This window comes from Mauremys reevesii, linkage group 5, assembly GCF_016161935.1.
Source record: "Mauremys reevesii isolate NIE-2019 linkage group 5, ASM1616193v1, whole genome shotgun sequence".
NCBI lineage: Eukaryota > Metazoa > Chordata > Testudines > Geoemydidae > Mauremys > Mauremys reevesii.
Window position 1 is genome coordinate 60,654,193 of NC_052627.1, and position 24,492 is coordinate 60,678,684.

General features: G+C 39.9%; 1 protein-coding gene across 6 annotated transcripts in view; it reads left to right on the forward strand.

Moving 5' to 3' along the window:
- The window catches only part of LOC120406932, a 106,365-nt gene that overhangs the window by 30,089 nt on the left and 51,784 nt on the right, over window positions 1-24,492 (forward strand). For all 6 annotated transcript variants that reach the window (XM_039542157.1, XM_039542159.1, XM_039542160.1 and 3 more), the window contains 2 exons: window positions 4,885-4,996; window positions 17,552-17,651. In XM_039542157.1, coding sequence (XP_039398091.1) covers window positions 4,885-4,996; window positions 17,552-17,651 — 212 coding nt within the window. The remainder of the gene's footprint in view (window positions 1-4,884; window positions 4,997-17,551; window positions 17,652-24,492) is intronic.

Here is a 24,492-nt window from a genome sequence, read left to right on the forward strand (position 1 = left end):
AGAGTTCTACAATCAGTGACCCCTATCAGAGAATACTCTGCCAGCAGCCCCCTTTTGTGTATATTGAGGGAGCTCCAGCTCAAGTGCTTCTGCTGATTTTGGTTCTGCCAGAAATAGACTGGGAGAGATGCAGTCTCCCAGGCGAATAGGGGCTTGGCTACACAGGGAAAAAGCCCACAGTACCTAGTGTGCACTCGTTACTCCACACTAACTCCCGCTATGGACATTTTTACCATGCACTAAGAGTTCCATTGTGGACATTAGCTTGATGCACAAAATATGCTAAGTTAAACCACCGGAGGGAATTCTTAGTGCTCAGTAAGAGTGTCCACAGGGGGATTTAATTCGGAGTAGCTAGTACACTTCAAATTCACACCCTAGTTTATTGCTCACTAACTTCCCTATGTACACAAGCCAGAGGTCTCAAACTCTTTGGGATTTATAGATTAAAACCAACATCTTGAATTCTATCCAGAAATGTATTGGAATCCAGTGCAGATCCCAGAGACCCCAGGACCTCTCGCTTGTGTACATAGGGAAGTTAGTGAGCAATAAACTAGGGTGTGAATTTGAAGTGTACTAGCTACTCCGAATTAAATCCCCCTGTGGACACTCTTACTGAGCACTAACGTGCTCTTAATGCGCAAGTCCACTTAGGGCAGTTCTACATTACTGCTTACGTTGATGTAACTTAGGTTGTTCAGGGGTGTGAAAAAGACATCCCCTTGAGTGACGCAAGTTACAGTGACCTAAGCATGGTCCACACAGGTGCTATGTCAGCGGGAGATGCTCTCCCACTGGCATAGCTTCTGCCTGTTGGGGAGTTGGAGTAATTTTGCCAATGGGAGAACACTCTCCCATTGGCATAGAGCATCTTCAGCAGACAAGCTATAGCAGTCTTCTAGTGTAGACTGCCCTTAGAATCCTGCATACTGCTTACACCACTAGCTTCAGCTAGTAACAAATGATATCTCTGTCTCCTTCATTCTTCCCTTCCTTCCTCTCCACTGTTCAAAATGAATAATTTGCAGCAGCTTTATGAGTGGTTTTGAGTGTCCCCCTCTTGGGATTTTGTGTGTGTGTGTGCGCGCATTCTAGTGCATTGCAAAGGCACATAAAGTGCTCTTCAAAATTATCATTGTGTTGCTAGCAGGTTATCCCAGGTAAGTACATGGTTGGGTAATATCCAGACAAGGGAATGAATTTCATTCAAAGTAAGGAAATTCCCTCCATCTCCACTTTAATCCATCCACCCATGTTTGAGTTAAAGTGCCTGCCAAGTCAGGACTGAGCTGGCCTCTACAGGAAACCCAGCCAAGAGACAAAGCCATCATGATGCTTTGGATAGGCACTTTGTAGAGCAGCAATGCTATTAGTGCTGCAGTAGAATGACTGCAAATCCCACAACAAGGGTTGGGTCAAAGGACCCACAGGACATAGCTATGTACTGAAAGCTGTCTACGGAACATATTTCAAACTTAAGCACCTAAATTTTATATGTATCTGTTTACAGTAACTCCTTGCTTAACGTTGTAGTTGTGTTCCTTAAAAATGCAATTTTAAGCAAAACGATGGTAAGCAAATCCAATTTCCCTATAATGTAAATGGGGGGGGTTAGGTTCCAGGGTAATTTTTTTTCACCAGACAAAAGACTATATTATACATACACACACTACATTTTAAACAAACAATTTCATACTGTACACAGCAATGATGATTTGTGAAGCTTAGTTGAGGTGGAGGAGTCAGAGGGTGGGATATTTCCCAGGGAATGCCTTACTGCTAAATGATGAACTTGGCTGAGCCCTCAAGGGTTAACACGTTGTTAATGTAGCCTCATACTCCTCAAGGCAGCACAAATGGAGGGAGGAGAGACAGCATGGCAGACAGAGAGACACACCCTGTGTGTGAGAGATGCAGAGAGAGAGAGATGCTGACCCCACTCTAAGTACATTGCCTTTTTAAGTAGATCAGCAAGTTGAGAAAGCAACTGCTGCCAACAAGCTCCCTCTGTCCTGACCCTGTCCTGTCCCTGCCCCGCTCTATGGAGATAGGTTAAGCGGGGGGGCAGGAGCAGGAGGGAGGGGGACACCTGACATTAGCCCCCCTCTCCCCTCGCCCCCCCCCCACAGCAAGCAGGAGGCTCCCAGGAGCAGCTCCAAGGCAGAGGGCAGGAGCAGCACATGGCAGTGGGTGGAGGGACAGCTGAACTACCCAGCAATTCATAGCCTGCTATGCAGCTGCTGCACAGGGAACTTAGGGGAGTGGGGAGCTGATGGAGGCTGTCAGTCCACCCTGGTTCCAAGCCCCCACCAGCTAGCTCCAATCAGGGGCAGCTCTAGGGATTTTGCCGCCCCAAGCATGGCAGGCAGGCTGCCTCCGGCGGTTTGCCTGCGGAGGGTCCGCTGGTCCTGCGGCTTGTTATCTAATTGATCAGCAACGTAACACGTTAACCAGGACAACTTTAAGGGAGGAGTTACTGTACTTTATTGGCTGCAGGGTTGCTCAGTGCATCAAAAAATCTTGGCCATTTGTATTTTGATATTGTAAATATGAATTTAGGTGCCTGATTTTAGGCACCCAACTTTGCAAATTTTTACCATAATGAGTAACTCGGGAATATCATACTTATGAATCACTTTTAAATTAATCTTAAATACATTGGTCAATTTACTGCTGTTCTCATGTGTAATATTGACAATTCAATGAGCATATACAATAGGTGTATGTAAAATCTTCCACTGGTGTGAAAGATTCTATCAGTTTTAACGTAATTCCCTTTTTGAACCTATAAAATCTCTTAATCTGGTGCAACTATGTAAGGGTGCCAGATATATGGTTGCCTCATATACTTGGTATGTGTTAAGGAAGCACTGACACTGGTAAAGGGAAACAGAAGGGCATTTTACATGGTTGTTTTGGTTTTTTAATATATACTACCCTCCTATTGACTGCCTTCACAAAGTTGAACTTTCTGTCTGTACTAATTTTGAACTTTTGTCATCTTTTTTTTTATATATTGATATTTTCTTGTAGTTTCAATGGAGTGGAATTACTATGACAATTTTTAGTTTGGTTACTTCCCTGGTTTTGTAACTGCAAAATTGAAGAGATCTAGTTCTGTGAATGGGGTAAAATACATCACCTCTACTAGTTGAATGGTTTGCAGAAACTAAGAATTATGGATTCTCTTACAGCAATCACTGTGAAAGCTCTGAAAGCTTGTTTCTACTGTGTATTCTCCCATGTCACTAGATGACTGTATAGGGTGTTTTGCTGCTTGTGAGAGAGAAAACAACCTCTGGCAACAGTTTGAGGTTTTTGCATTGAGAGGTTATATAGTCTCTCTGATTTGAGGCTGAGGAAAGAATTTGGAGGATTTTAGACACAGACACATTCAAACTGTAAGTGCCACTGGGGTTTTCCCAGCTCTTTGTGGAAGGAAGAGAGAGTTTTGCCCCATGTTCCAAGGATACCACCCAGACCTGTTCAGATTCTGGGGGATCCATTAGCGGCACATAGCCATATGTGCAAGTTATTCTGGAGTCTCTCTCCTGAATCAATGCATCCACTAGCCATCTTGGCTTCTCCCCATCTCTAGTCAGAGCAGCCTACTTTGGGGGCTGTGCTGATTGGCTGCAGGCTTCCTAGAAGAGTGAAAAATTTCTACTACTATGGTTTGGGGTAGGAGAAGTGTCTCAAAGCCCAGGTTCCAGCCTGAGCCCAAACATCTACACTGCAATTTTTAGCCCTGCAGCCGAAGCCCTGCAAGCCCGAGTTGGTTCACCCAAGCTTTGAGACTCGGTGCCTCAGGTCTTTCATTGCAGTGTAGACATACCCACAGTGAGTCAATAGCTGAGCTCATAGTAGGACTCAAGAGTTCCTGATTCTTTACTCTAGACCATGTTGTATGGAATCTGGAATGGTGTAACTTCTATTATTTTTTTCTCACTTCCAGTTGTTTCGACATCTGGTAAAGTTCCAATTTAAATTTTATGGCAATTTACTTTTAATTAATAAAAGTAATGTAAATACCATCTCAAGTTAAATCCTAAATCTAGCAAATATAGATTAACCTACAATATCTGTGAATATAACCCGCAATGGAAAAAAATGTGTATATACTTTTTTTTTATGCAGTATGAAGAAAGCGGGAAAGATGTTTTTCCTGTTTTTCCCCCTTTCTTCCTTCCTGCTTGTTGTTAACTATAGACACATTAGGAATGTCAAGTCTTGTCTTCCTGGTGTTTAGTGGAAATCTCCACTGGGAAGGACCCAGAAAAATGTATTGAGAGCTTCTCAGCTCTTAACTGAAGAGCTGGAGGTGGTAAAAATTCAACAAATAACTTTTTTCTTCCAACTGTTTTTAGGCATTTAATTCACATAGGGATTAACACAAAACAAGGAATTTTTAAGTCTGAATAAAAATTCCTCCTGAACTCAGTTAAATACCAAGGAAGTGAAATCTACTTGTGATGTCATTCATATATTTCTTAATTATTCATAGTGTCTTCCAGGAAGAGCAAATCTAGGACCTGAATTTCTAATATAAAAGCAAGCAGAATGTATTAATTTTAATAACATTTTCTGCTTTCTTCATTCATCAGAATGAAGCAAGTAAAAAGTACAAGCCCATTTATTTTTTCCTTTGCAGGCCATCTTTAAGATAACTTAAATAAACAGAAATTTAGAATCAAGAGGTCAAGATGTATTTTGAGTATGACTAACTTGATATTGTCACTATGATATAGCAGTAAATTTGCCCAGATAAGAAGTATTCAAATCCAAATTTAACTAGCACTAAGAACTAAAACTAATGGCCTGCACTGTTACTGCGTATAATATTTTTGAAGCAGTTTGCTAATAACAAATAATTTGTTGCAGGACTCGCCATATTTTCAGTCAGCTTGGGTTTGAAGATTACTGTGCAGTTAACATACAGATTTTAGGTTCTGAAGATACATATGGACCCCATGCTAAAAAGAAAATAGATGATGTAAGTACAAACAGAAGAATATGAAGCCTTTTCTGACCCATTTTAATTCCCCCATGTTATCTTTATGTAACTTTTTTAAGAGATTACTTACTGGGGGAAATTCCTGCGCTAACAACATCTTGCATATGCCTAACTTTAGGTTCATGTGTAGACCTGTGAACATCAATGTGAATACTCAAAAGTTAAGTAACGAATAAATCTTTGTAGGATTGAGACCTTGCTGTGCAACAAATGCATTGTTATGAAATCTAAAGAAACACTTTTTAACGTGTGTGTGTGTGTGTAAATAAATATCTGCCCAAGTGCAAACTTCATAATAGTAGTTCTTTTGATGTGATCACATATTACACTTATTTAAATTTATATTAAAATACTTTAAAAGAATGTTAAGGTTACACAGTTAAGCATTCAGAATTTAGGAGATACCAGAATTAAGGTTGCCTTAATTAGGCCCCCTTGTGTATATGCATTATGATAGTCTTTAATTACATGATAATGTGCTGTGTTTGTGACTTGTTAAATTCATATATACAGATTTGAATGGTAGCCATAGTGGGTGCAACTACCACGCATGCTGCAACTAAATCCATACATATGAAGGTCTGTAAAAGACAGCAATAAATCTTGAGTTAAGTCATACACTTAAATATTTAGGTTGTGTGGCTTGTTCCAAAACAGTAGCATCTAATTCTTCTTTGTCAGTTGCAAAGTCTTGCAAAATTCCAAGATACATGTTTGGCAAAGCTCAGTCTATGAATCTGATGTGAGGAATGTGTCAGTATTTCAAAATTGCTGAATATATATGTTTATAGGAGACGAGAACATGTGTTATGTAGAAAGTTAAACTGTTTATGTAGAGTCAATTTCTACAATAGAACTAGGTAACTTATCAGTGTAACTGTTTATTTTAATGTTTATAATTAAATTCATTCTGCAGTGCAGCAAAACTAAATCAGAGTGTAATGCTTATGTGGTGGACCTATGTCTTCCTTTTCCAAGATCATATGCTCTGATTCTCTATTTTAAACACACACAAACTGTATTAAATAATATTACTAAGGTCAACCTCTCAGAAGTTAGGAAATGTCAGAATTAAAGTTGCCTGTGCATTATGGTGCTGTCTTTAATTACATGATATAATACTCTTTTTTCCCCCCCCTTAGGACCCATGTTCTCAGTTAGTACACAGAATGGAGAGTGCTCACTTAATTAGCAGCTATTCAGTATTTTTCTTTTCTCCTCCTTGTTCCATCTGTAGCCCCCACTTTAGTTACAGCAAAACATTCAAAACCTGCTCTAAAGACAGTATTTTAATTTCTTTGTGAGCTTTTCTATGGCACTCATCACTATAATATCTGAGTGCTTCATAAACATTCATTTATTTTTGCAACACCGCTATGAGATGAGCGGCTATTATAATCCCCATTTTACAGATACGGAACTGACACATGGAGAATATAAGATCATCAAACCCCCTGGTCTCAACTCAAATAGCCAAAAAAATGAGGAACACATGATTAGTTACTATCTGTCAAAAGGTTAGCTTAAGCGATTTGCTTAACATCACATAGAAAGTTTTTGGTAGAGACCAGGATAGAATCTAGTTCTCCAGAACAACATTCAGCTGCCTCAAGCAAAGACCATCCTTTCTCGTCCTGCAATCCCCTACCTCAGTCACTACACATCTTCCAAGTTCTGGAACAAATTATGCAGTTGTACTACAGAGAGTTTCCTTCACTACTTATTCATCCTCAGAGCAGGTCAATACCATGCATTGAATGAGGGAGAGATCCTATGGGAAAAAATATGTGATTGTGTAACTAGAGATGTTGTCATAATGCATATGTCCCGGGGGACTGAACTGAGTTTGCACAGGCAGTTTTAATTTTGGCATTTCCATATTTTTGAATGCTTGACTTTAGCGTGCACCCTTCATGTTCTTTAAAAGCAAACTGCAAAAAAAAAAAAAAAAAAACCCAGAAATTTCATCATGTGGCACCATATTGCCACCTACCTGGTTCATCAACAGCGTTGGAACCCTTAGATCTACCCCATAGACCTCTGGCACTTGAGCTAACAAAATAACTGATAGCCATAATAGATTATCATCCTTTAAGGAAACCAGCACTACAATGGAATGAGAAACTTTACTAATATGTTTCACAGATATTTGCTGACAGCAGAGGAATGGTGAAACTGTGCAATCTTGAGTTCTATTTCAGGCTCTGGAGGGAAGAATGCTCTAGAGGGCATAGACTCTTCTGCCTATTTCCCACAGGGGTAACTCCTTCTTCACTTTCCATTCCAACCTGTCCTTGGCTCAGTCTTGGCTCTTCCTCATCCTTGGCTCAGTCCCATTCTCCTCACCTAATTAATTCCAGTCTCCCTTCCTCATGTTTCTCATATCAGCCTCAGTCTCCTTGCCTAGTCTTCTCCTCTGTTTTTCCTCACCACCAGATCATTGTCCCCAGTTTCCTTGTGCAGCCAATCCCAGGCCCCCCACTTCTGGCTCCTCTTTTTCAAAGCCTTATAACGTGGCCAAACTTCGGCAGATTTTCATGGGGATGTCAAAAACACATCCCTGACACAGGCCATTCCCCAACCAAATTTCAAATCCCTGCTCCAAAGCACGGGGGCACTAGAACGTCTCAAAGAAAAGGTCATCAGAATTTTTAGGCATGGATGAAACATCATCTTTTTCCCTAGCTTTGTTCTTGGAAATGACTCAATCATTTTGGCCGAAATTAAAAATATATATATATTTACTCAATTTGAGGCACACACCTGGCATGGAAAACATCAGCCCAAATAGTTAGTTTGGCTAAGATATAAACAACTGAAAACAGGGTCTAGTAATTGGAAATAGGCAACCTTAATCATGGTCAGTGCTACTAGCCCTGCACATATCGGCCTTAGTTAGGTGGAGAAGAATGATGTCAAGGGAAGTATTAAAAATGCAGTGGCATTGACATGAGTGGCATGGCTTGAACACTGCTGGTAGTTTCTAGCCAGGTATTTGGATGGGGCCTATTAGGCCATAGATTTTGTGGGTGGCATATGCAGAGCTGCTTGGGATGGGGATGAAAATATAAAAGCAGACATTTGCAGATATTCACTCCCTTTGGCCTCCCACTAGGGCCACGTAGGTTACTGTAGCTCCTGTAAAGCTCCTGGGTGGAAGTGGATAGCACCAATAGGGAGATTGCTCTTCTTTAAAGGGAGGCGGAAGGGCAAAATTTCATTAAGGATGGTAGAAATTTCAGGGGATGTTTTTCCTGCCCCTACCTTATGATTACCAGGAGTATTAAAGCTGAAAGGGCCAAGAACTCATTTGTACTCCTTTGTTGACAATTCAGTTTCTGAGTTGTTACTTACAGACAGTGCTCTGTGGGCTGTGCAACCATTCAGTCTTCCCAGGTGTGAAGTTGGACAGAGAGTAATATACCTCGACAGCTATTTTGTTTTTTTAATTTTTAGATCACTGCAGCATCCTTTATCTGAAAGCTAGGAAGTAAGCATAAGGCCAAATGGAAATATAAAATGAATATTGAAGGCCTGATATAGTCTGGAAACAGATGTAAATCCATAAATGTTTTATTTTGCATAGACATTTTTCCTACTAATTACCAGGCGACTTAATTGCACTAATTTAGTCCCTAAGTCTTGAAGCTGTGGATGTGAAAAATACATTCCTTGTTAAATTTGAGCTGGAGGCTTCCTCCTGTTCTGTGTCCTAACAGTTCTTAAGAAGATGCCTGAAGATTGCTGCTTTGTTTGATTTTTTTTCAGTTGTATAAATGTGGTCAGAGCACCGGCTGTTTGTACACTTTATAAAATATATCCTTAAAGTTTGCCCTCGTGGCACACTATCACATGTGATGGGAGCTATGAAAAATTGACATTGTAATTTCAGTTCTGTTTTGATAACTCTTAGTAGGGCTTGTCTACATGGGAAGTTAAGCCGAATTAACCATTGGTGCCAAATTAACTATTGAAGCATTAAAATCCCTTGTATGGGTGCTTTCGTTCAGAAGTAAAGTGGTCTAAGAGCTTGTCTACATAGTGCCGCAATGTGGACTGCAGGGGTGTGAATTGTAGAGTGCTCTGAAGTGTTGCGCTGTAACTGTCCCATGTGGACCCTGTTGGTGCGAACTAAAAGATACTCAGTTCATATTAACGTAGTCATGTGACTACATCAGAGCTTTAGCTAGTACACTAAGCTAAAGTGAATTAAGGCCACTTTACTTCTAAATGAAAGTGTCCACACCGGGGTTTAATGTGATTTAACTAACACACTTTGAATTTACAACTTTAGTTCATTTGGCTTCACTTTCCTGACTGTACCAGTGTAGACATGCTCTTAGAATAGGAGAGGGTGAAAATGTCCCAACTTTATAAACAGGTAGTTAATTAGTTCAGGCTTGTATCAATCAGATATCTGTGTTTATGAATAAAAGGGGAAAAAAGAAAGTCAAATTATAATAAATTTATTATGAAATTTTATGGTTGGGTGATTTTAGATGTGGAGTAGCTGAATCATTGATCTTCGTGTCTTGAATGTGATAACAGTGGAATGAATTAATTACCTTGATCGCCTTATTTAGCAAGTTTAGGTTGCTTAACAATTAAAGATAATTTTTACAAATAAATTCATACCGTCTTCTCTTGTTCATTAAGAACCTGATGCATAGTTCATTGAATTCATAGGAGTATTTCTGTGTAGTTTAGTGGGGATTGGATTGAGCATTACAAGAAGGTTCCAGAGATGACAGCACTGCTAGGACATTGAGTAGTCTCTAGTGTGTTTGTCCTTTGAATGAAGAGCACATTTGGATGCTTTTGTAGCTTTTTTCTCACAGCACTAATATGCTCCATGTGCCCTCCATTTTCCCCAAGGGAATAGGCAACAAATATGATCTGGGACCTCGTAGGCTTTGATGTGAGAAGACATATTAAAAGTGTCGGGAAAGAAGAAGATTAAGAAAAGTTGAGACTATTTAATAATGGGTAGCATAAAGAAAACTAGAAAACTTTCCTATTTACTTTGCCCATTGATAATATGAACAAGTGGGGCTCTCTGAGATTATAAGGCAACACATTTTAAAATTATATATGGAAATGCTTTTTAACCAAATCACAGTCCAGTTGTAAAACTCATTGCCGCATAATATGATTGAGGTAAATGCTGCATCTTTGAAAAATGTAAACACTAGTTTGGATTTTAAAAAAGCTAAACAAAAAAAAATTACTTGTCAATCTTCCAGCATCAGTCATAAGCTGTGTCATGCTGTCTGGATTGCCTCACAACTGAGAGTGCCTACCTCAGGGCAGATTCTCAGAAACCAGAGCAGACACCCCAAGCTGATGGTGTATTCTGTAATTAGTTTTCACCAAGACAGTAACAAATCTGACCTCCTGGTAATAGCACCAAGCAAATGCTTTCTCTGGGGAAAGTAAATTGTTTGTTAGTTCTGAAAATATTATCTGTGTGTGTAAACCCTGCAGTGGGCATCTAGCAGTAGGGAAAACTAACATACTGTAGCAATCAGATGTTACCTGAAATGAGCCACAGTGGTGCATATTTCAAGTCCTGTATCTTGAGAGGTACTGGGCTGTGTATCAGCTATGTGATTTTAAGCACTTGGGAAGTTCCCTAGTGGTATATTAATACAAACGCAAGAGTATCTTATTTGTTAGTATCGGGGGTGGATGTGTAAGTCTGTATCCACAAAAACAACAAGGAGTCCGGTGGCACCTTAAAGACTAACAGATTTATTTGGGCATAAGCTTTCGTGGGTAAAAAACCCACTTCTTCAGATGCATGGAGTGAAAATTACAGATGCAGGCATTGTTATACTGACACATGAAGAGAAGGGAGTTACCTCACAAGTGGAGAACCAGTGTTGACAGGGCCAATACAATCAGGGTGGATGTAATTCACTCCCAATAATTGAGGAGGAGGTGTCAATTCCAGGAGAGGAAAAGTTGCTTCTGCAATGAGCCAGCCACTCCCAGTCCCTATTCAAGCCCAAATTAATGGTGTTAAATTTGCAAATGAATTTTAGTTCTGCAGTTTCTCTTTGAAGTCTGTTTCTGAAGTTTTTTTGTTCAAGTATGGCTACTCTTAAATCTGTTATAGAATGTCCAAGAAGATTGAAGTGTTCTCCTATTGGCTTTTGTACGTTACCATTCCTGATGTCCGATCTGTATCCATTTATTCTTTTACGTAGAGACTGTCCATTTTGACCAATGTACATGGCAGAGGAGCATTGCTAGCACATGATAGCATATATCACATTAGTAGATGGGTAGGTGAATGAGCCCCAATGGTGTGGCTCATGTGGTTGGGTCCTCTGATGGTGTCACTAGAGTAGATATGGGGACAGAGTTGGCAACGAGGTTTGTTACAGTGTTTGGTTCCTGGGTTAGTGTTTCTGTGGAGTAGTGTGTAGTTGCTGCTAATGCCAGTAGGTACCTAGTCCTTCCTGCTTCACAGGGAGCTTTTGTATTATAAACAATAGGACTGATGATGTTGTTTTACTAAATAACATGGGTTATTCAGCTTTCACGCACAGAGCTATCCAGGCCTGATCTTTGATGTAGTGGGGGACTCCCTATTTTGGGGAGAGGAAGAATCTCTGACCTCTTTGTGGCTGTGAAGGAGCCATCTCGGTTTCCACCGACAGCATTAGGATCATTGTAACCTCCCTCCCAGCCACTGGCTTGCTACCTGCAACTGAGCCAACTCCACCTGTGAGTTACTAGTGCAGCCTGTAGCTATCAAGGGGGAAAAGGTCAGTGAAGGAGCTGACACAGTGGTAGGCTGCTGGACTATGGGTGGGCAGAGGAAGCGGGAACATGCTCTCCCCTCTTATCCACAGGAGTTCCCTGTGAGGAGGACAGAAGGTAATAGTAGACTGGCAGAAGAAGTGTATGACCCAGTACCTGTTGGGGAGGAGGAAGTTAAAAGAAGGGTAGACCCTAGTGAGCAGAGATGGTGCCGCCTTCTCTCTAGGGTCCTACTGATTCTAATGGGAAACTGAAATAAAATGTGGAAGAGACAACTTAATGAAGTAGAAAGTGAAAAGGGCATTGAACAAACAGAGAATGAGGATAATCTCTGACTGGTTTGGCTCCACTTTGTTGGATTCTACCTTTTTGGTCGCTTTACTTCTTTTCTCTGCCCATTTTTTGCTAGAATATATCATGAGCAGGGGCGGCTCTAGAAAGTAGGCTGCCCCAAGCAGCGCGGAGCGCTGCGCCGCCCTTTCCCGGTCCCACGGCGGGTCCCCTCTTCCCGCGGCTCCGGTTGAGCTCCTGCCGGCATGTTCCACCGGAGTCCGGGATGAGCGGACCTGCCGCAGTCATGCCTGCGGGAGCTCAACCGGAGCCGCGGGAAGACGGGACCCGCCGCAGTCATGCCTGCGGCAGGTCCGCTCGTCCCGGGCTCCGGTGGACCTGCCGCAGGCATGCCGGCGGGAGCTTAACCGGAGCCAAATGCCGCCCCCCCGGGAAACGGCCGCCCCACGCGCCTGCTTGGCGCGCTGGTGTCTAGAGCCGCCCCTGATCATGAGTCTAATATTCTTTATGCACAACATTCCAGAAGCAGAGTCTAAAGCAGTATGGGTTTTATAGAAACTAATAATACGTTTAATATTGAATGTTGGCGTGTTTTCATAGAACATCTCCTTTCCCTGTGAAAATTTCTTTATAGCAAAAGGACAGAAGAAAACGGAAATGAGGAAAAAAAGCCTCCTCATATTGAGAGGCCAAATCCTGCTCCTGTTTGAATAAATGAGAGTTTTGCCATTGTGTTAAATGGGATCAGGATTTCATGTGAACTTATCAAATAAACTTTTAGAATTTTTCTCCATGTTCACTAACAAACAGAGTAAATCTCTTAGCAAAACTAGGTTTGAGACACAAAGTCTGCAGTGAAGAAGTTCAAGTTTGTATTAAGTCTAACATGACCTTGGATAGACCTAGAGGGGTTGCAAGAAGAACTTAGCATGAACTGTAAATTGTATAATATAGCTGACTGTCAGGAAGAGGAAATATTTCACAACACTTTATAATTCCATGTGAGAAAAATCTGATCTGTAGGGTTATAACTTTATACAATCCCATTTCATATAAAAATAGAAACATTTATTATTGTTCCTAGTGAACTGAGGATGGTATATTAGATTTGTATTCCAAATAACTGATATAGGGCTTAGTATTGGAACTTTGATCAAAAGGGTAGAATCAAAGCTGACGCAAGCATTTACCTTACTGAGGAACGTAAATTCTCACTTGAAAAAACACAGGTATGGTTGGTTGCTTGTGGTAAAAAAAGAAACCTAAAGCTGACAGAGGCTGTCACTGAAATGAGAGTAAAAGCAGAAAACGATCAGAAGAAACTGCAGGAGGAATCTTATCCCAGCTGCAAAAAAGGAGAGTATTTAGAAATGCCGTATTTAGGCAGATATGATTAGGGATTACATCTGCACAAGACAAGCAAAAATTGTTAAGTATAAAGAGAAAAACATACAATAGAGAGGTTTTTTTTTTGTTTGTTTGTTTGTTTTAAAAAAAAGGTGAAATCCTGGCACCGTTGAAGTCAATGGGAGGTTTGCCATTGACTTCATGGGAGACAAGTTTTCATCCTAAAGCTTTCACCAGAGTGTAGACCCCAATAGAGGATCCTCCAGTGGCAGAAAGTCCATTCCAGGGCAGACTTTGCAGAATGAAAATCAAAGTGAGAAGTGGGTATGGTTGGCCTGGGAAGTGGAGTACGGCTAAGGAGCTAGAAGAAGGTATGGGAGGGTGGAGGTAGTGAGTTGACTTAATGCGTCCCCACAGCAGTTTCTGCTAGCAACATAAGAATAACCATACTGGGTCAGACCAAAGATCCATCTAGCCCAGCATCCTGTTTTCCAATGGTGGCTAATGCTAGGTGCCCCAGAGGAAATGAACAGAACAGGTAATCATCAAGTGATCCATCCCCTGTCGCCCATTCCCAGCTTCTGGCAAACAGAGGCGAGGGACACCATCCCTGCCCATCCTGGCTAATAGCCATTGATGGACCTATCCTCCATGAATTTATCTAGTTCTGTTTTGAACCCTGTTATAGTCTTGGCCTTCACAACATCCTCTGGTAAGGAATTCCACACGTTGACTGTGCGTTGTGTGAAAAAATACTTCCTTTTGTTTCTTTTAAAACTGCTGCCTATTAATTTCATTTGGTGGCCCCTAGTTCTTGTGTCATGAGAAGGAGTAAATAACACTTCCTTATTTATTTTCTCCACACCAGTCACGATTTTATAGACCGCTATCATATCCCCCCTTAGTTATCTTTTTTTCAAGCTGAAAAGTCCCAGTCTTATTAATCTCTCCTCATACTGCAGTCGTTCCATTCCCCTAATAATTTTTGTTGCCCTTTTCTGAACCTTTTCCAATTCAGTATATCTTTTTTTTTTTTGAGATGGGGTGACCACATCTGCTCTCAGTACTCAAGATGTGGGCATACCATGGATTTATATAGAGACAATGTGACATTTTTGTCTTATTATCTATCCTTTTCTTAATGACTCCCAACATTCTGTTTGCTTTTTTGACTGCTGCTGCACATTGAGTGGATGTTTTCTCAGAACTATCTACAATGACTCCAAGATCTCTTTCTTGAGTGGTAACAGCTAATTTACACCCCATCATTTTATATGTATAGTTGGGATTATGTTTTCCAATGTGCATTACTTTGCGTTATCAACATTGAATTTCATCTGCCATTTTGTTGCCCATTCACCCAGTTCTGAGAGGTCCTTTTGTTGCTCTTCACAGTCTGCCTGGGGCTTAACTATCTTGTGTAGTTTTGTATCATCTGCCAATTTTGCCACTTCACTGTTTACCCCTTTTTCCAGATCATTTATGAATATGTTAAATAGGACTAGTTCCAGTACAGACCTCGGGGGACACCACTATTTACCTCTCTCCATTCTGAAAATTTATCATTTATTCCTACCCTCTGTTTCCTATCTTTTAACCAGTTACCAGACCATGAGAGAACCTTCCCTCTTATCCCATGACAGCTTACTTTTCTTAAGAGCCTTTGGTGAGGGACCTTGTCAAAGGCTTTCTGAAAATCTAAATACACTATAACCACTTGATCCCCATTGTCCACATGCTTGTTGAACCCCCCTTCCCAAGAATTCTAGTATATTGGTGAGACATGATTTCCCTTTACAAAAACCATGTTGACTATTCCCAAACAAATTATGTTTATCTGTATGTCTGACAATTTTGTTCTTTACTATAGTTTCAACCAATTTTTCTGATACTGAAGTTAGGTTTACCAGTCTGTAATTGCTGGTGTCACATCTAGAGCCCTTTTAAAAAATTGGTGTCACATTATTTATCCTCCAGTCATTTGATACAGAATCTGATTTGAATGATAGGTTACAGACTACAGTTAGTAATTCTGCAAGTTCACATTTGAGTTCCTTCAGATCTTTTGGGTGACTACCATTTGGTCCTAGTGACTTACTGCTGTTTAATTTATCAGTTTGTCCCAGATTGAGGTATCTGATACCTCAATCTGGGACAGTTCCTCAGATCTGTCACCTAAAAAGAATGGCTCAGGTTTGGGAATCTACCTCATATCCTCAGCCATGAAGACTGATGCAATGAATTCATTTAGTTTCGCTGCAATGGCCTTATCGTCATTGAGTGTTCCTTTAGCACCTCTATTGTCCAGTGGCCCCACTGGTTGTTTAGCAGGCTTCCTGCTTCTGATGTACTTAAAAACAAATTTGCTATTTTTTTTTGAGTCTTTGGCTAACCGTTCCTCAAATTCTTTTTTGGCCTTCTTCCTAATTGTATTTTTACACTTCATTTGCCTGGATTTAACTTCACTAGGATTCACTAGGATTTAACTTCCACTTTTTAAAGGATGCCTTTTTTGCCTCTCTCTCTGCTTCTTTTACTTCATTGTTTAGCCATGGTGGCTCTTTTTTGGTTCTCTTACTATGTTTTTTAATTTGGGGTATACATTTAAGTTGAGCCTCTATTATACTGTCTTTAAAAAATTTCCATGCAGCTTGCAGGCATTTTACTTTTGGTGCTGTACCTTTTAATTTCTGTTTAACTAACCTCCTCATTTTTCTGTAGTTCCTCTTTCTGAAATTAAATGCTACAGTGCTGGGCTACTGTGGTGTTTTCCCCGCCACAGGGATGTTAAATTTAATTCTATTATGGTCATTATTACCAAGTGGTCCGGCTGTCTTCACCTCTTGAACTTGATTCTATGCTCCGCTTAGGACTAAATGAAGGATTGCCTTTCCTCTGGTGCGTTCCAGGACTAGCTGTTTCAAGAAACAGTAATATAAGGTGTCAAGGAACTTTATCTCTGCATTCTGTCCTGAGGTGACATGTACCCAGTCAATATGGGGATAGTTGAAATCCCCCATTGTTATTGTTGAAGTTTTTATTTCAATAGCCTCTCTAATTTCCCTGAGCATTTCACAGTCACTATCACCATCCTGGTCGGGTGGTCGGTAATATATCCCTACTGCTATATTCTTATTATTGAAGCATGGAATTACTATCTATAGAGATTCTGTGGTGCAGTTTGGTTCATTTAAGATTTTTACTTCATTTGATTCTACACTTTCTTTCACAATTAATGCCACTGCCCCACTAACGTGACCTGGTCTGTCCTTCCGATATATTTTATACCTTGGTATTACTGTGTCCCATTGATTATCCTCATTCCACCAAATTTCTGTGATGCCTATTATATCACTATCCTCATTTAATACAAGGCACTCTAGTTCACCCATTTTATTATTTAGATTTCTAGCATTGGTATATAAGTACTTCAAAAACTTGTCACTTTTTAGCTGTAATTGAATGAGACTTTTTTTCATTTGACTGTTTCTCATCAGAGCCTACCTGTATTTTATCTTCCATACTCTTCTCCTTAGTAGAACATAGAGAATCTCCATTAGTAGATCCTCCCCTAAGGGATGTCTCTGTCCGAACCATGTTCCACGCTGCACCCATTGTCTTTCCCCAAGCCTGATGGATTTTTAAAAGTGCCTTCCTCTTATGAAACTACTGAGGAAAGAGGGCACAGTGTTTTCATTTCCCTCTCCTCCATGAGTGAATCTCTCCGGGCACAGCAGGCTCTCCTCATGTAGGGTTTGAGCCTGACCCATTAGCTTTGACCTCACAATGTTTTCAATAGGTTCAAAATGAGACAAAAATGAGTTTGCCCACCCCAATTTGAAAGTGAAGCAAGTGTTTCTTTTACTTAAATATTGGTTGAGATCAAATTAAATTCAAAAGTTCTCTAAGATATATTAGAATGCAACCCCAGACTTGATTTTCATTGGATGCACACAGTTATAGTGCTTAGTAATATTGTTTAGTGATTGGCTTTCTGCAGTGTCTCAACTGCAGTAGTGGTAGTTCAGTTTTGTATGATTCTACATGTTTAAATTTACTAGAACTCTGTATGTAAGTTAACCTTTGCTTATCATTCTTGAACCCATTACTCCTAATATTTGGAAATAGGGTCCACGGGAAGCTGTTATCTGGCTTGCTGTACACCATAAGCAGAAAAAGGCTGTGGAAATCTTCTCCAGAGAGATTGCACCAGCTGGAACTGGAATGGGTAAATATTCACTACTTTCTCTTGGTATCTGCCACTTACTTTGTTGTTTATTAATATTGTGATTGATAGATTTGGGGATTGGTCCTGCTTTGAGCAGGGGGTTGGACTAGATGACCTCCTGAGGTCCCTTCCAACCCTGGTATTCTATGAACGCAAAGACCCAGTTACAGGGTGTCCCCTAGTGCTATGTGCTGTATGAACACAAACTTGAACATATACTTTGCTGAAATGGGGCCTATGATATTAACAAACTTTTCAATTGTTGATTTTGTTTGAAGACTCGCCTTTTACTCCTCCCATGTTTCTCAGCATTGCTGCTGCTGCTACCTTTTTAAAAAAAACTTTTTATTAAGGCAAAGTTGCTATAAAATGTTAACATACTACAATCGTACATTATTTATTCAGGATTAGGTTAGTATTCAAAGAATCTGGCTAAAGATTCTAGTGTGGTGGATTAGATTTAAATCAATTTGATTTAAGGAAGACTGGATTTAATCATGGATTTCTCTATAAAAGTGCATTCTTGTTGGTTGTTATAACCTTAATACATATTCTTCAAAACTCCGAGATAGATGTAGGTTTCATTTTTAGAAGGTACACACTATACATTTTTAAAGTGATTTATTTTGAAAACTTTTCAGATTCGTTTTACAGTGATATCAGAAAATGAATAATTGAAACTATAGGAAATGATGGTGCTCTTGAAGGTGGATAGTCTTCAGAATCCTGTATGTTGAGGATGGAGTCTCCTAAACAAAATAAGTCAATGCAGTTATTTAATTATTATTACCATACTGGTCATTTAGTATTACTCATTGCATTCCCTGACACTCAGTACTACTTTAAAGGTAAAAAGAACAGGAGTACTTGTGGCACCTTAGAGACTAACAAATTTATTAGAGCATAAGCTTTCGTGAGCCCACTTCTTCGGATGCTGTAGCCCACGAAAGTTTATGCTCTAATAAATTTGTTAGTCTCTAAGGTGCCACAAGTACTCCTGTTGTTTTTGCGGATACAGACTAACACGGCTGCTACTCTGAAACCTACTTTAAAGGTGAAATTGTAAAAGGAAGGTCTGCTTATTTCAGTGATTTATTTTTCATCACAACTGCATCTACCCATAGAGTAACAACTATATATTTTGCTCAAACATGAGAATTCAAGAATAGTCCAGTAGGAAGACAGGCAGTCCTTAAGAAAGAAGTATGAAATAAAAAAGTTTACCAACCTGAAGATCCTGCATGTTCAGACATGTTCCTTTCATCATCTTCAACGCAGCTTCCTCCTGAGAAGGGACACTTCTCATGATGCTGTTTCATTCAGGAATCAGGCCTTGCATTTCTTTGTGCACTGTTTGCATTTTGCACGCATGCCTGTCTTACCCACAAGTAGAGGAACTTCATTAAAATATTCCCCAACTGGGTCTCTTTTACAGCCTGCTGCCATTTTCCCTTCTAGTGAGAGAATGATATGGTAGATCTCAAATCAATGAAGGCTACACTCAGAAAGACCTCAAGCCTTCTGGAATATGCTGCTCAAACAGTTTCACTTTTGTTTCTGCTGCCTGTCCCTCCCTTCTCACATTTATTTCCAGATTTCTTCTCCTTGTCCAGATCTATTCTGCCTCCACCAATCTTCTATTCAATTAACTTTTTGAAACTTTGCACTTTTAGAGAGAGGTAAGGGACTGACTCTGTGCACACAAATTTGCAGAGGGACAATAGGGTTGAGGTCTGTTATTTTTCACTTCTTTCTTTCTTTCTTTCTTTAAAACATTTTTGCTGTTAACAAGCATGTTACCTCTGGAAACACAAATCCACAGATTGAGAACTGCAAAACTAAGCATCTCTGATGGTATCTTCTAGACTGAGCACTGAGTTTCATGGGATAGGGTTTCATTAGGGACCCAATCCTATGGGTTTCTGTGTAGATTATTTAGGTTAATCTATACAGAAGCCTGTGGAACCCCATAGGATTGGGTCCCTAATCCATGAACTATTCGAACTCCTTTACAAAACTTTTCATAAACATTACATGAATATATTGTCTCATGCTATAGAATTAGAATGTATAATCCCTATTCTGTGATGAATTATCTTTGAGCTATATGTATCTTAATTAAAACGATCTTTAGATAGATTTTTCCCTCAAAAATCCGATTTAAATAAATCCAACTTTTTAAAAAAAAATTTTATTTTTAAAAATCATTGATTTTTATCCACCCTGGATTCTAGTTTGCTGGCTGGGGAGCCCTCCTCATCTGGGTATTCGTCCTTTTTCTTCCCCTCCACTTTTTATTGCCTTCCCACACACCTGTACGGCTATATGCTATATCTTTATTCTGTTACACCACATCCTTAGAAAACTCACAAATATCACTTTCGCTATTTTTCTAGCAGAATTGAATTAAATACTGCCATTTTGCTAGTGAAATAACATTTGTATCGGGAGATGAGTAACTCCTAGAGCAGGGGTTGGCAACTTGCGGCACGCATGCCAAAGGCTGCACGCGGGCTGATTTTTAGTGGCATGCTGCTGCTAGTGGGGGTCCCAGCCGCCGGCCCCACTCAGCCTGCTCCCGGCCTGGATTACGGAACCCCAGACCAGCAGTGGGATAAGCCACTCAGCCCGCTGCCAGTCTGGGGTCCCGTTCACCGGCCCCTTGCCAGCCGGGGTCCCGGCTGCCGCCCACCCTCAGCCCACTGCTGGCCTGGATGGGTGGCCAACAGCGGGCTGAGCGGGACCGGTGGCCGGGACCCCAGACCGGCTGCAGGATGAGCCACTCAGCCTACTGCTGGTCTGGGGTCCCAGCCGCTGGCCCCTTGCAGTGAATCCAACACCCCAAACCCCACTCACTCCCCGCAGCTTGCCTTCTATCAGACCTTGACTGTACAGTCTGCATATGGGCCACAGGGGTGGTACAGAACTTCTTGAAGCTTCTACTAAATAAGAATTGTGAATACAGAAAACCTATGCTGTGTTTTATATTTATATATATATATATATTTACACACGCATATGCACCCGTAGCTGCGTGCTTTGCATACCAACACTCTCTATACATGAGTTGCCACTGACACCAGCCAACCCCAAAGTTCTGCTTTTGAAAAGCAGCTCAGGTGATCCCTATAATCGTTACTTTTTTTGTAAATGCTGGAGAGACTCCTAGCTTTAAAGTGATGCACTCTTTTACATAGGGCTTTATTTACTGAAAATCTACCCTCCCTTTCTCACTTGAATTTAAAAGTCCGGTATTTCAGATTCCATTATGTAGTAACAGCAGGTGTACGTGGATTTTTTCCTTTAATACTGATACTGTCTATTTAGGCTGCTAACTAGTCTTATTTTTGTTTTAATCAGGCAGGTCATATAGTTACAGTATGCAGAGCCTGTTTTACTAATTAATTTAGGATTTTGCTGTTTGGCTGATTTACTTGTAAGAAGTAGAGCTTATCCAAAACATCCAGTTACTTCCAGGTAACTTGCAATAGATCAGATTTACAGAATACATGGATTTTTAAACTTTAATTATATGAGCTGAACCTAAAACATTTCTATTTTCATGACAACTTTGGAATATTGATCAAGGTTTTTGGTTTTTTTTTACTTTGCAACTGAATGATTAATACAACCCTAGTTTTCAGTGCATTCAAAATTAGATATTTGTGCATGTGAATATACTGTACAATTTCTTGTTGCCTTTTCAGTGGTGTGGAGATATGGGTAATGCAGTGTTTGTTGATATTAAAGTTGTGTTTACAGAGGCAGGGTCAGTGTGTGGTCACTGTCTGCAAATAATATATTTTTCTGCCAGTTAGAACACAGTGCAGGACTCATAAGGAAATATTCCTGTATATGATATAAAAGGTTTTGCAAGTATTAGGGATAATTAATAGTTTGCAGATGTAGTTTGCTTCCAGAAAAAAAAATAGAGAAATAAGGTAACCTTTTATTGTTTGGGAAAAATATTGTATTTACTTATTTTATTATTAAAGTCTTCAAACATACAATTTTGTAAACAAGGAATTCAGATATAACTGACATGAACTCATTATTTCAAATGTTTAAATGTTTCCATTGTTTAATGGAATGAAAAACTAATAAATATCACCTCCAGCAATGTAACACAGCTGATAGACTATGTACGTTGTCTCCTTAATACCTTTCTCTGTCTTTTATTCATTGAATGAAGAAAGGCTGATTGCATTTTAAAATAATTTAATGTTTATAAGACTTGAAGTTCATGCACTTATACTTGTCTTTCCAAATTCTTAATCTGAGTCTCTTATCATCTAAAACAACTATTGTCTAAGAAAACCCTGTTTGCAGGCCGCAATCTTGGAGTTTTATAATGTTGCAGTTTCTTCTTTCAAATAATTCTCCAAAGAATAAAAAAGGCCAGAATGCTGAGTTACTCAGGATACTGAAGTAAGGATAGAATGTGTATATTATCAAAATCTTTGAGATTAACAGTGAGCTGTGATTGTCAGAGAGATCCAGGGTGATTGGCGGGCCTCCTAACAGCTTTCATTACCAGAGCTTCTGGAAAAGAAACAGGCAAAGATATTGGATGGAAACTTAAGCAGTGTGAGTTGGACCATCCGATTGTTGTTGTTTTTCCTTTATAAAAGAAACATTTGACCTTTTACAGCATCCTGGAGAATGTATGTATACAGGAAATATGTTGTCTTACCTGCAGAACAGCTGCTAAACCATATTTAAGAACAATGCAAATTCAGAATACTTTGGGGCTATAAACAAAATTTCTTCTTTCCTCTTGCCAGGCAGGAAGTGTATAATTTTTGACGACCTAACTTAAACCCTTGCTTGCTGTGAATTTTTGAGTATAGCAGAGGCTGTTTACAGACTACGCAGTTCATACCTCTAATACCACAGCAGTTCATTTACTTGAGAAGGGCATTCCCAAATGTTACTTTAAGTACTTGGAGTAAAATGATAATCTCCCATGAACACACCTTAGAAAGCTTGATGTTATTGGAAATGGAAGATGGGCTTGATTTTAGAGCAGCCAATAGAATCAAATCCCTTACAAAGAGTGGATTGAAGTCCAGTTTTAATTTAAGCAAAAATTATGACATCTAGACTGTTCCTGTGCCGGTCAGTCCACACAAATTAGAGAACGTAATCGCTGGCTATGGTGTTATTAAGCAGATAGTCAAACATGATTGCTGCAATTCACCTTATGAGGCGTCTAGCCTTATTAACAATGTGGAATGTGTATTTTCTCATGTTGGTATGTCAAAAATGGAAGCTCTTGTGAACATCAGAAACAACAATTCAGACATATTGTGCATGGTTAAAATGGGGAGACAGGGTGTCATTATCTCTGAAGGAAAAACCACTAGTATAACATGTTGGGCTCCTGCAGGCCTGGGTACTGAAAATTTAACAGAAGTGTTTGAGCCAGATGCTGCTGCTCAGTGGTCTGAGGATTTAGAGTGTGAGAGACACTAGTCAAAATACCTAAAGGACCATCTTGCTAGTTAAATATCCTTGTGAATTACCACTTAAAATGTGACATTATTTTGAAGGGATGAACTGTCCTGGGAAGTTTACATCAGATTAAATCTGAAATTCCAATGGATACTCAACAAATAAAACCCTTACAGGTGGCATTAGTGCCAAAAGAGAGAAATGGAAGTACAAGGATCAATAAAGAGAAGTGCCTCTAAGCAGAGTGGATGATCGAGATCTGTATGAACCAGCAATGAACCTGAGCCATTTATCAGAGATGCAAAGAGAAATGGCCCGGCAGATGCTGAAAGAGGAGTGCCATGCCTTCTCTAGAGCTGATGGAGTCATGGGATGGATATCCTTCAAACAGCCAGTTGGTACATGGACTGAGCAACATCAAAGAGTTTTAAACCAGCTGACTGACTGTCTGATATAGCCACTAATAGTGTCCTATCCCAGTTTTGGCTTGCCTTTTATCCTACATGTTGATGCTTCCAATAAAGAACTAGATGTATTCTTATAACAATGTCAAGAAGTTAAACTGAGAATCATTTGTTATGGGTCAAGAACAGTAACTGCAGATGAGAAGAATTTCACCTTCATTCAAAAAGGGAAGTGTTTCTATCTTGGAAATGGGCTGTAGCTGACAAATTTCATGACTACCTCTACTATGCACAATCCTTCAGGGTTTACAGTCATAACAACCCCTTAACATATGTTTTCATTCTGAAAGGCTGACCTTTCAGACCACTGTGCTGCAGAACTAGCTTTAACTTCAAAGTTAAATATCATTCAAGGAAACCTAATATGGAGGCAGATACTTTATTCAGAATGTCCCTTGATATAGAAAAATGACAGAATGCACCAAAGAGGCAAAGTATGGAGGTGAAACCTTACTGAGGTGATTGCATGGACTCTTTTTCAATATATGGATTACTGAAGGTGTACCATAAGTCTTCAAATATACCACCATTGTCACCATATACAGGAGGAAAGGTAAAAAGTCCAACTGTGGCAATTACCATGGTATCTCGTTATTCTGGATTGCTGGAAAGATTCTGGCCAGAGTATTTCTTTGATTGTCCGTTATGCAACATCGCTAACCATGTGCTATCAGAATCACAATATAATTTCAGGCCAGCAAGAGGAATGGCCGACGTGATATTGGGATGTTGTGAGATGCAGGAAAAATGCAGAGAATAGCAACAGGACCTTTACACTGTCTTCAGCAGACCTGGAATTTTGTAACCATTACATAAGTTTGGTTGTCCTGAAAAATGTGCCAACCTTCTGAGGCTATTTTATGACAGAATGCTCGAGACAAGTCTATGTAGATGGTGTTCTGTCTGACCCATTCCCTATCACT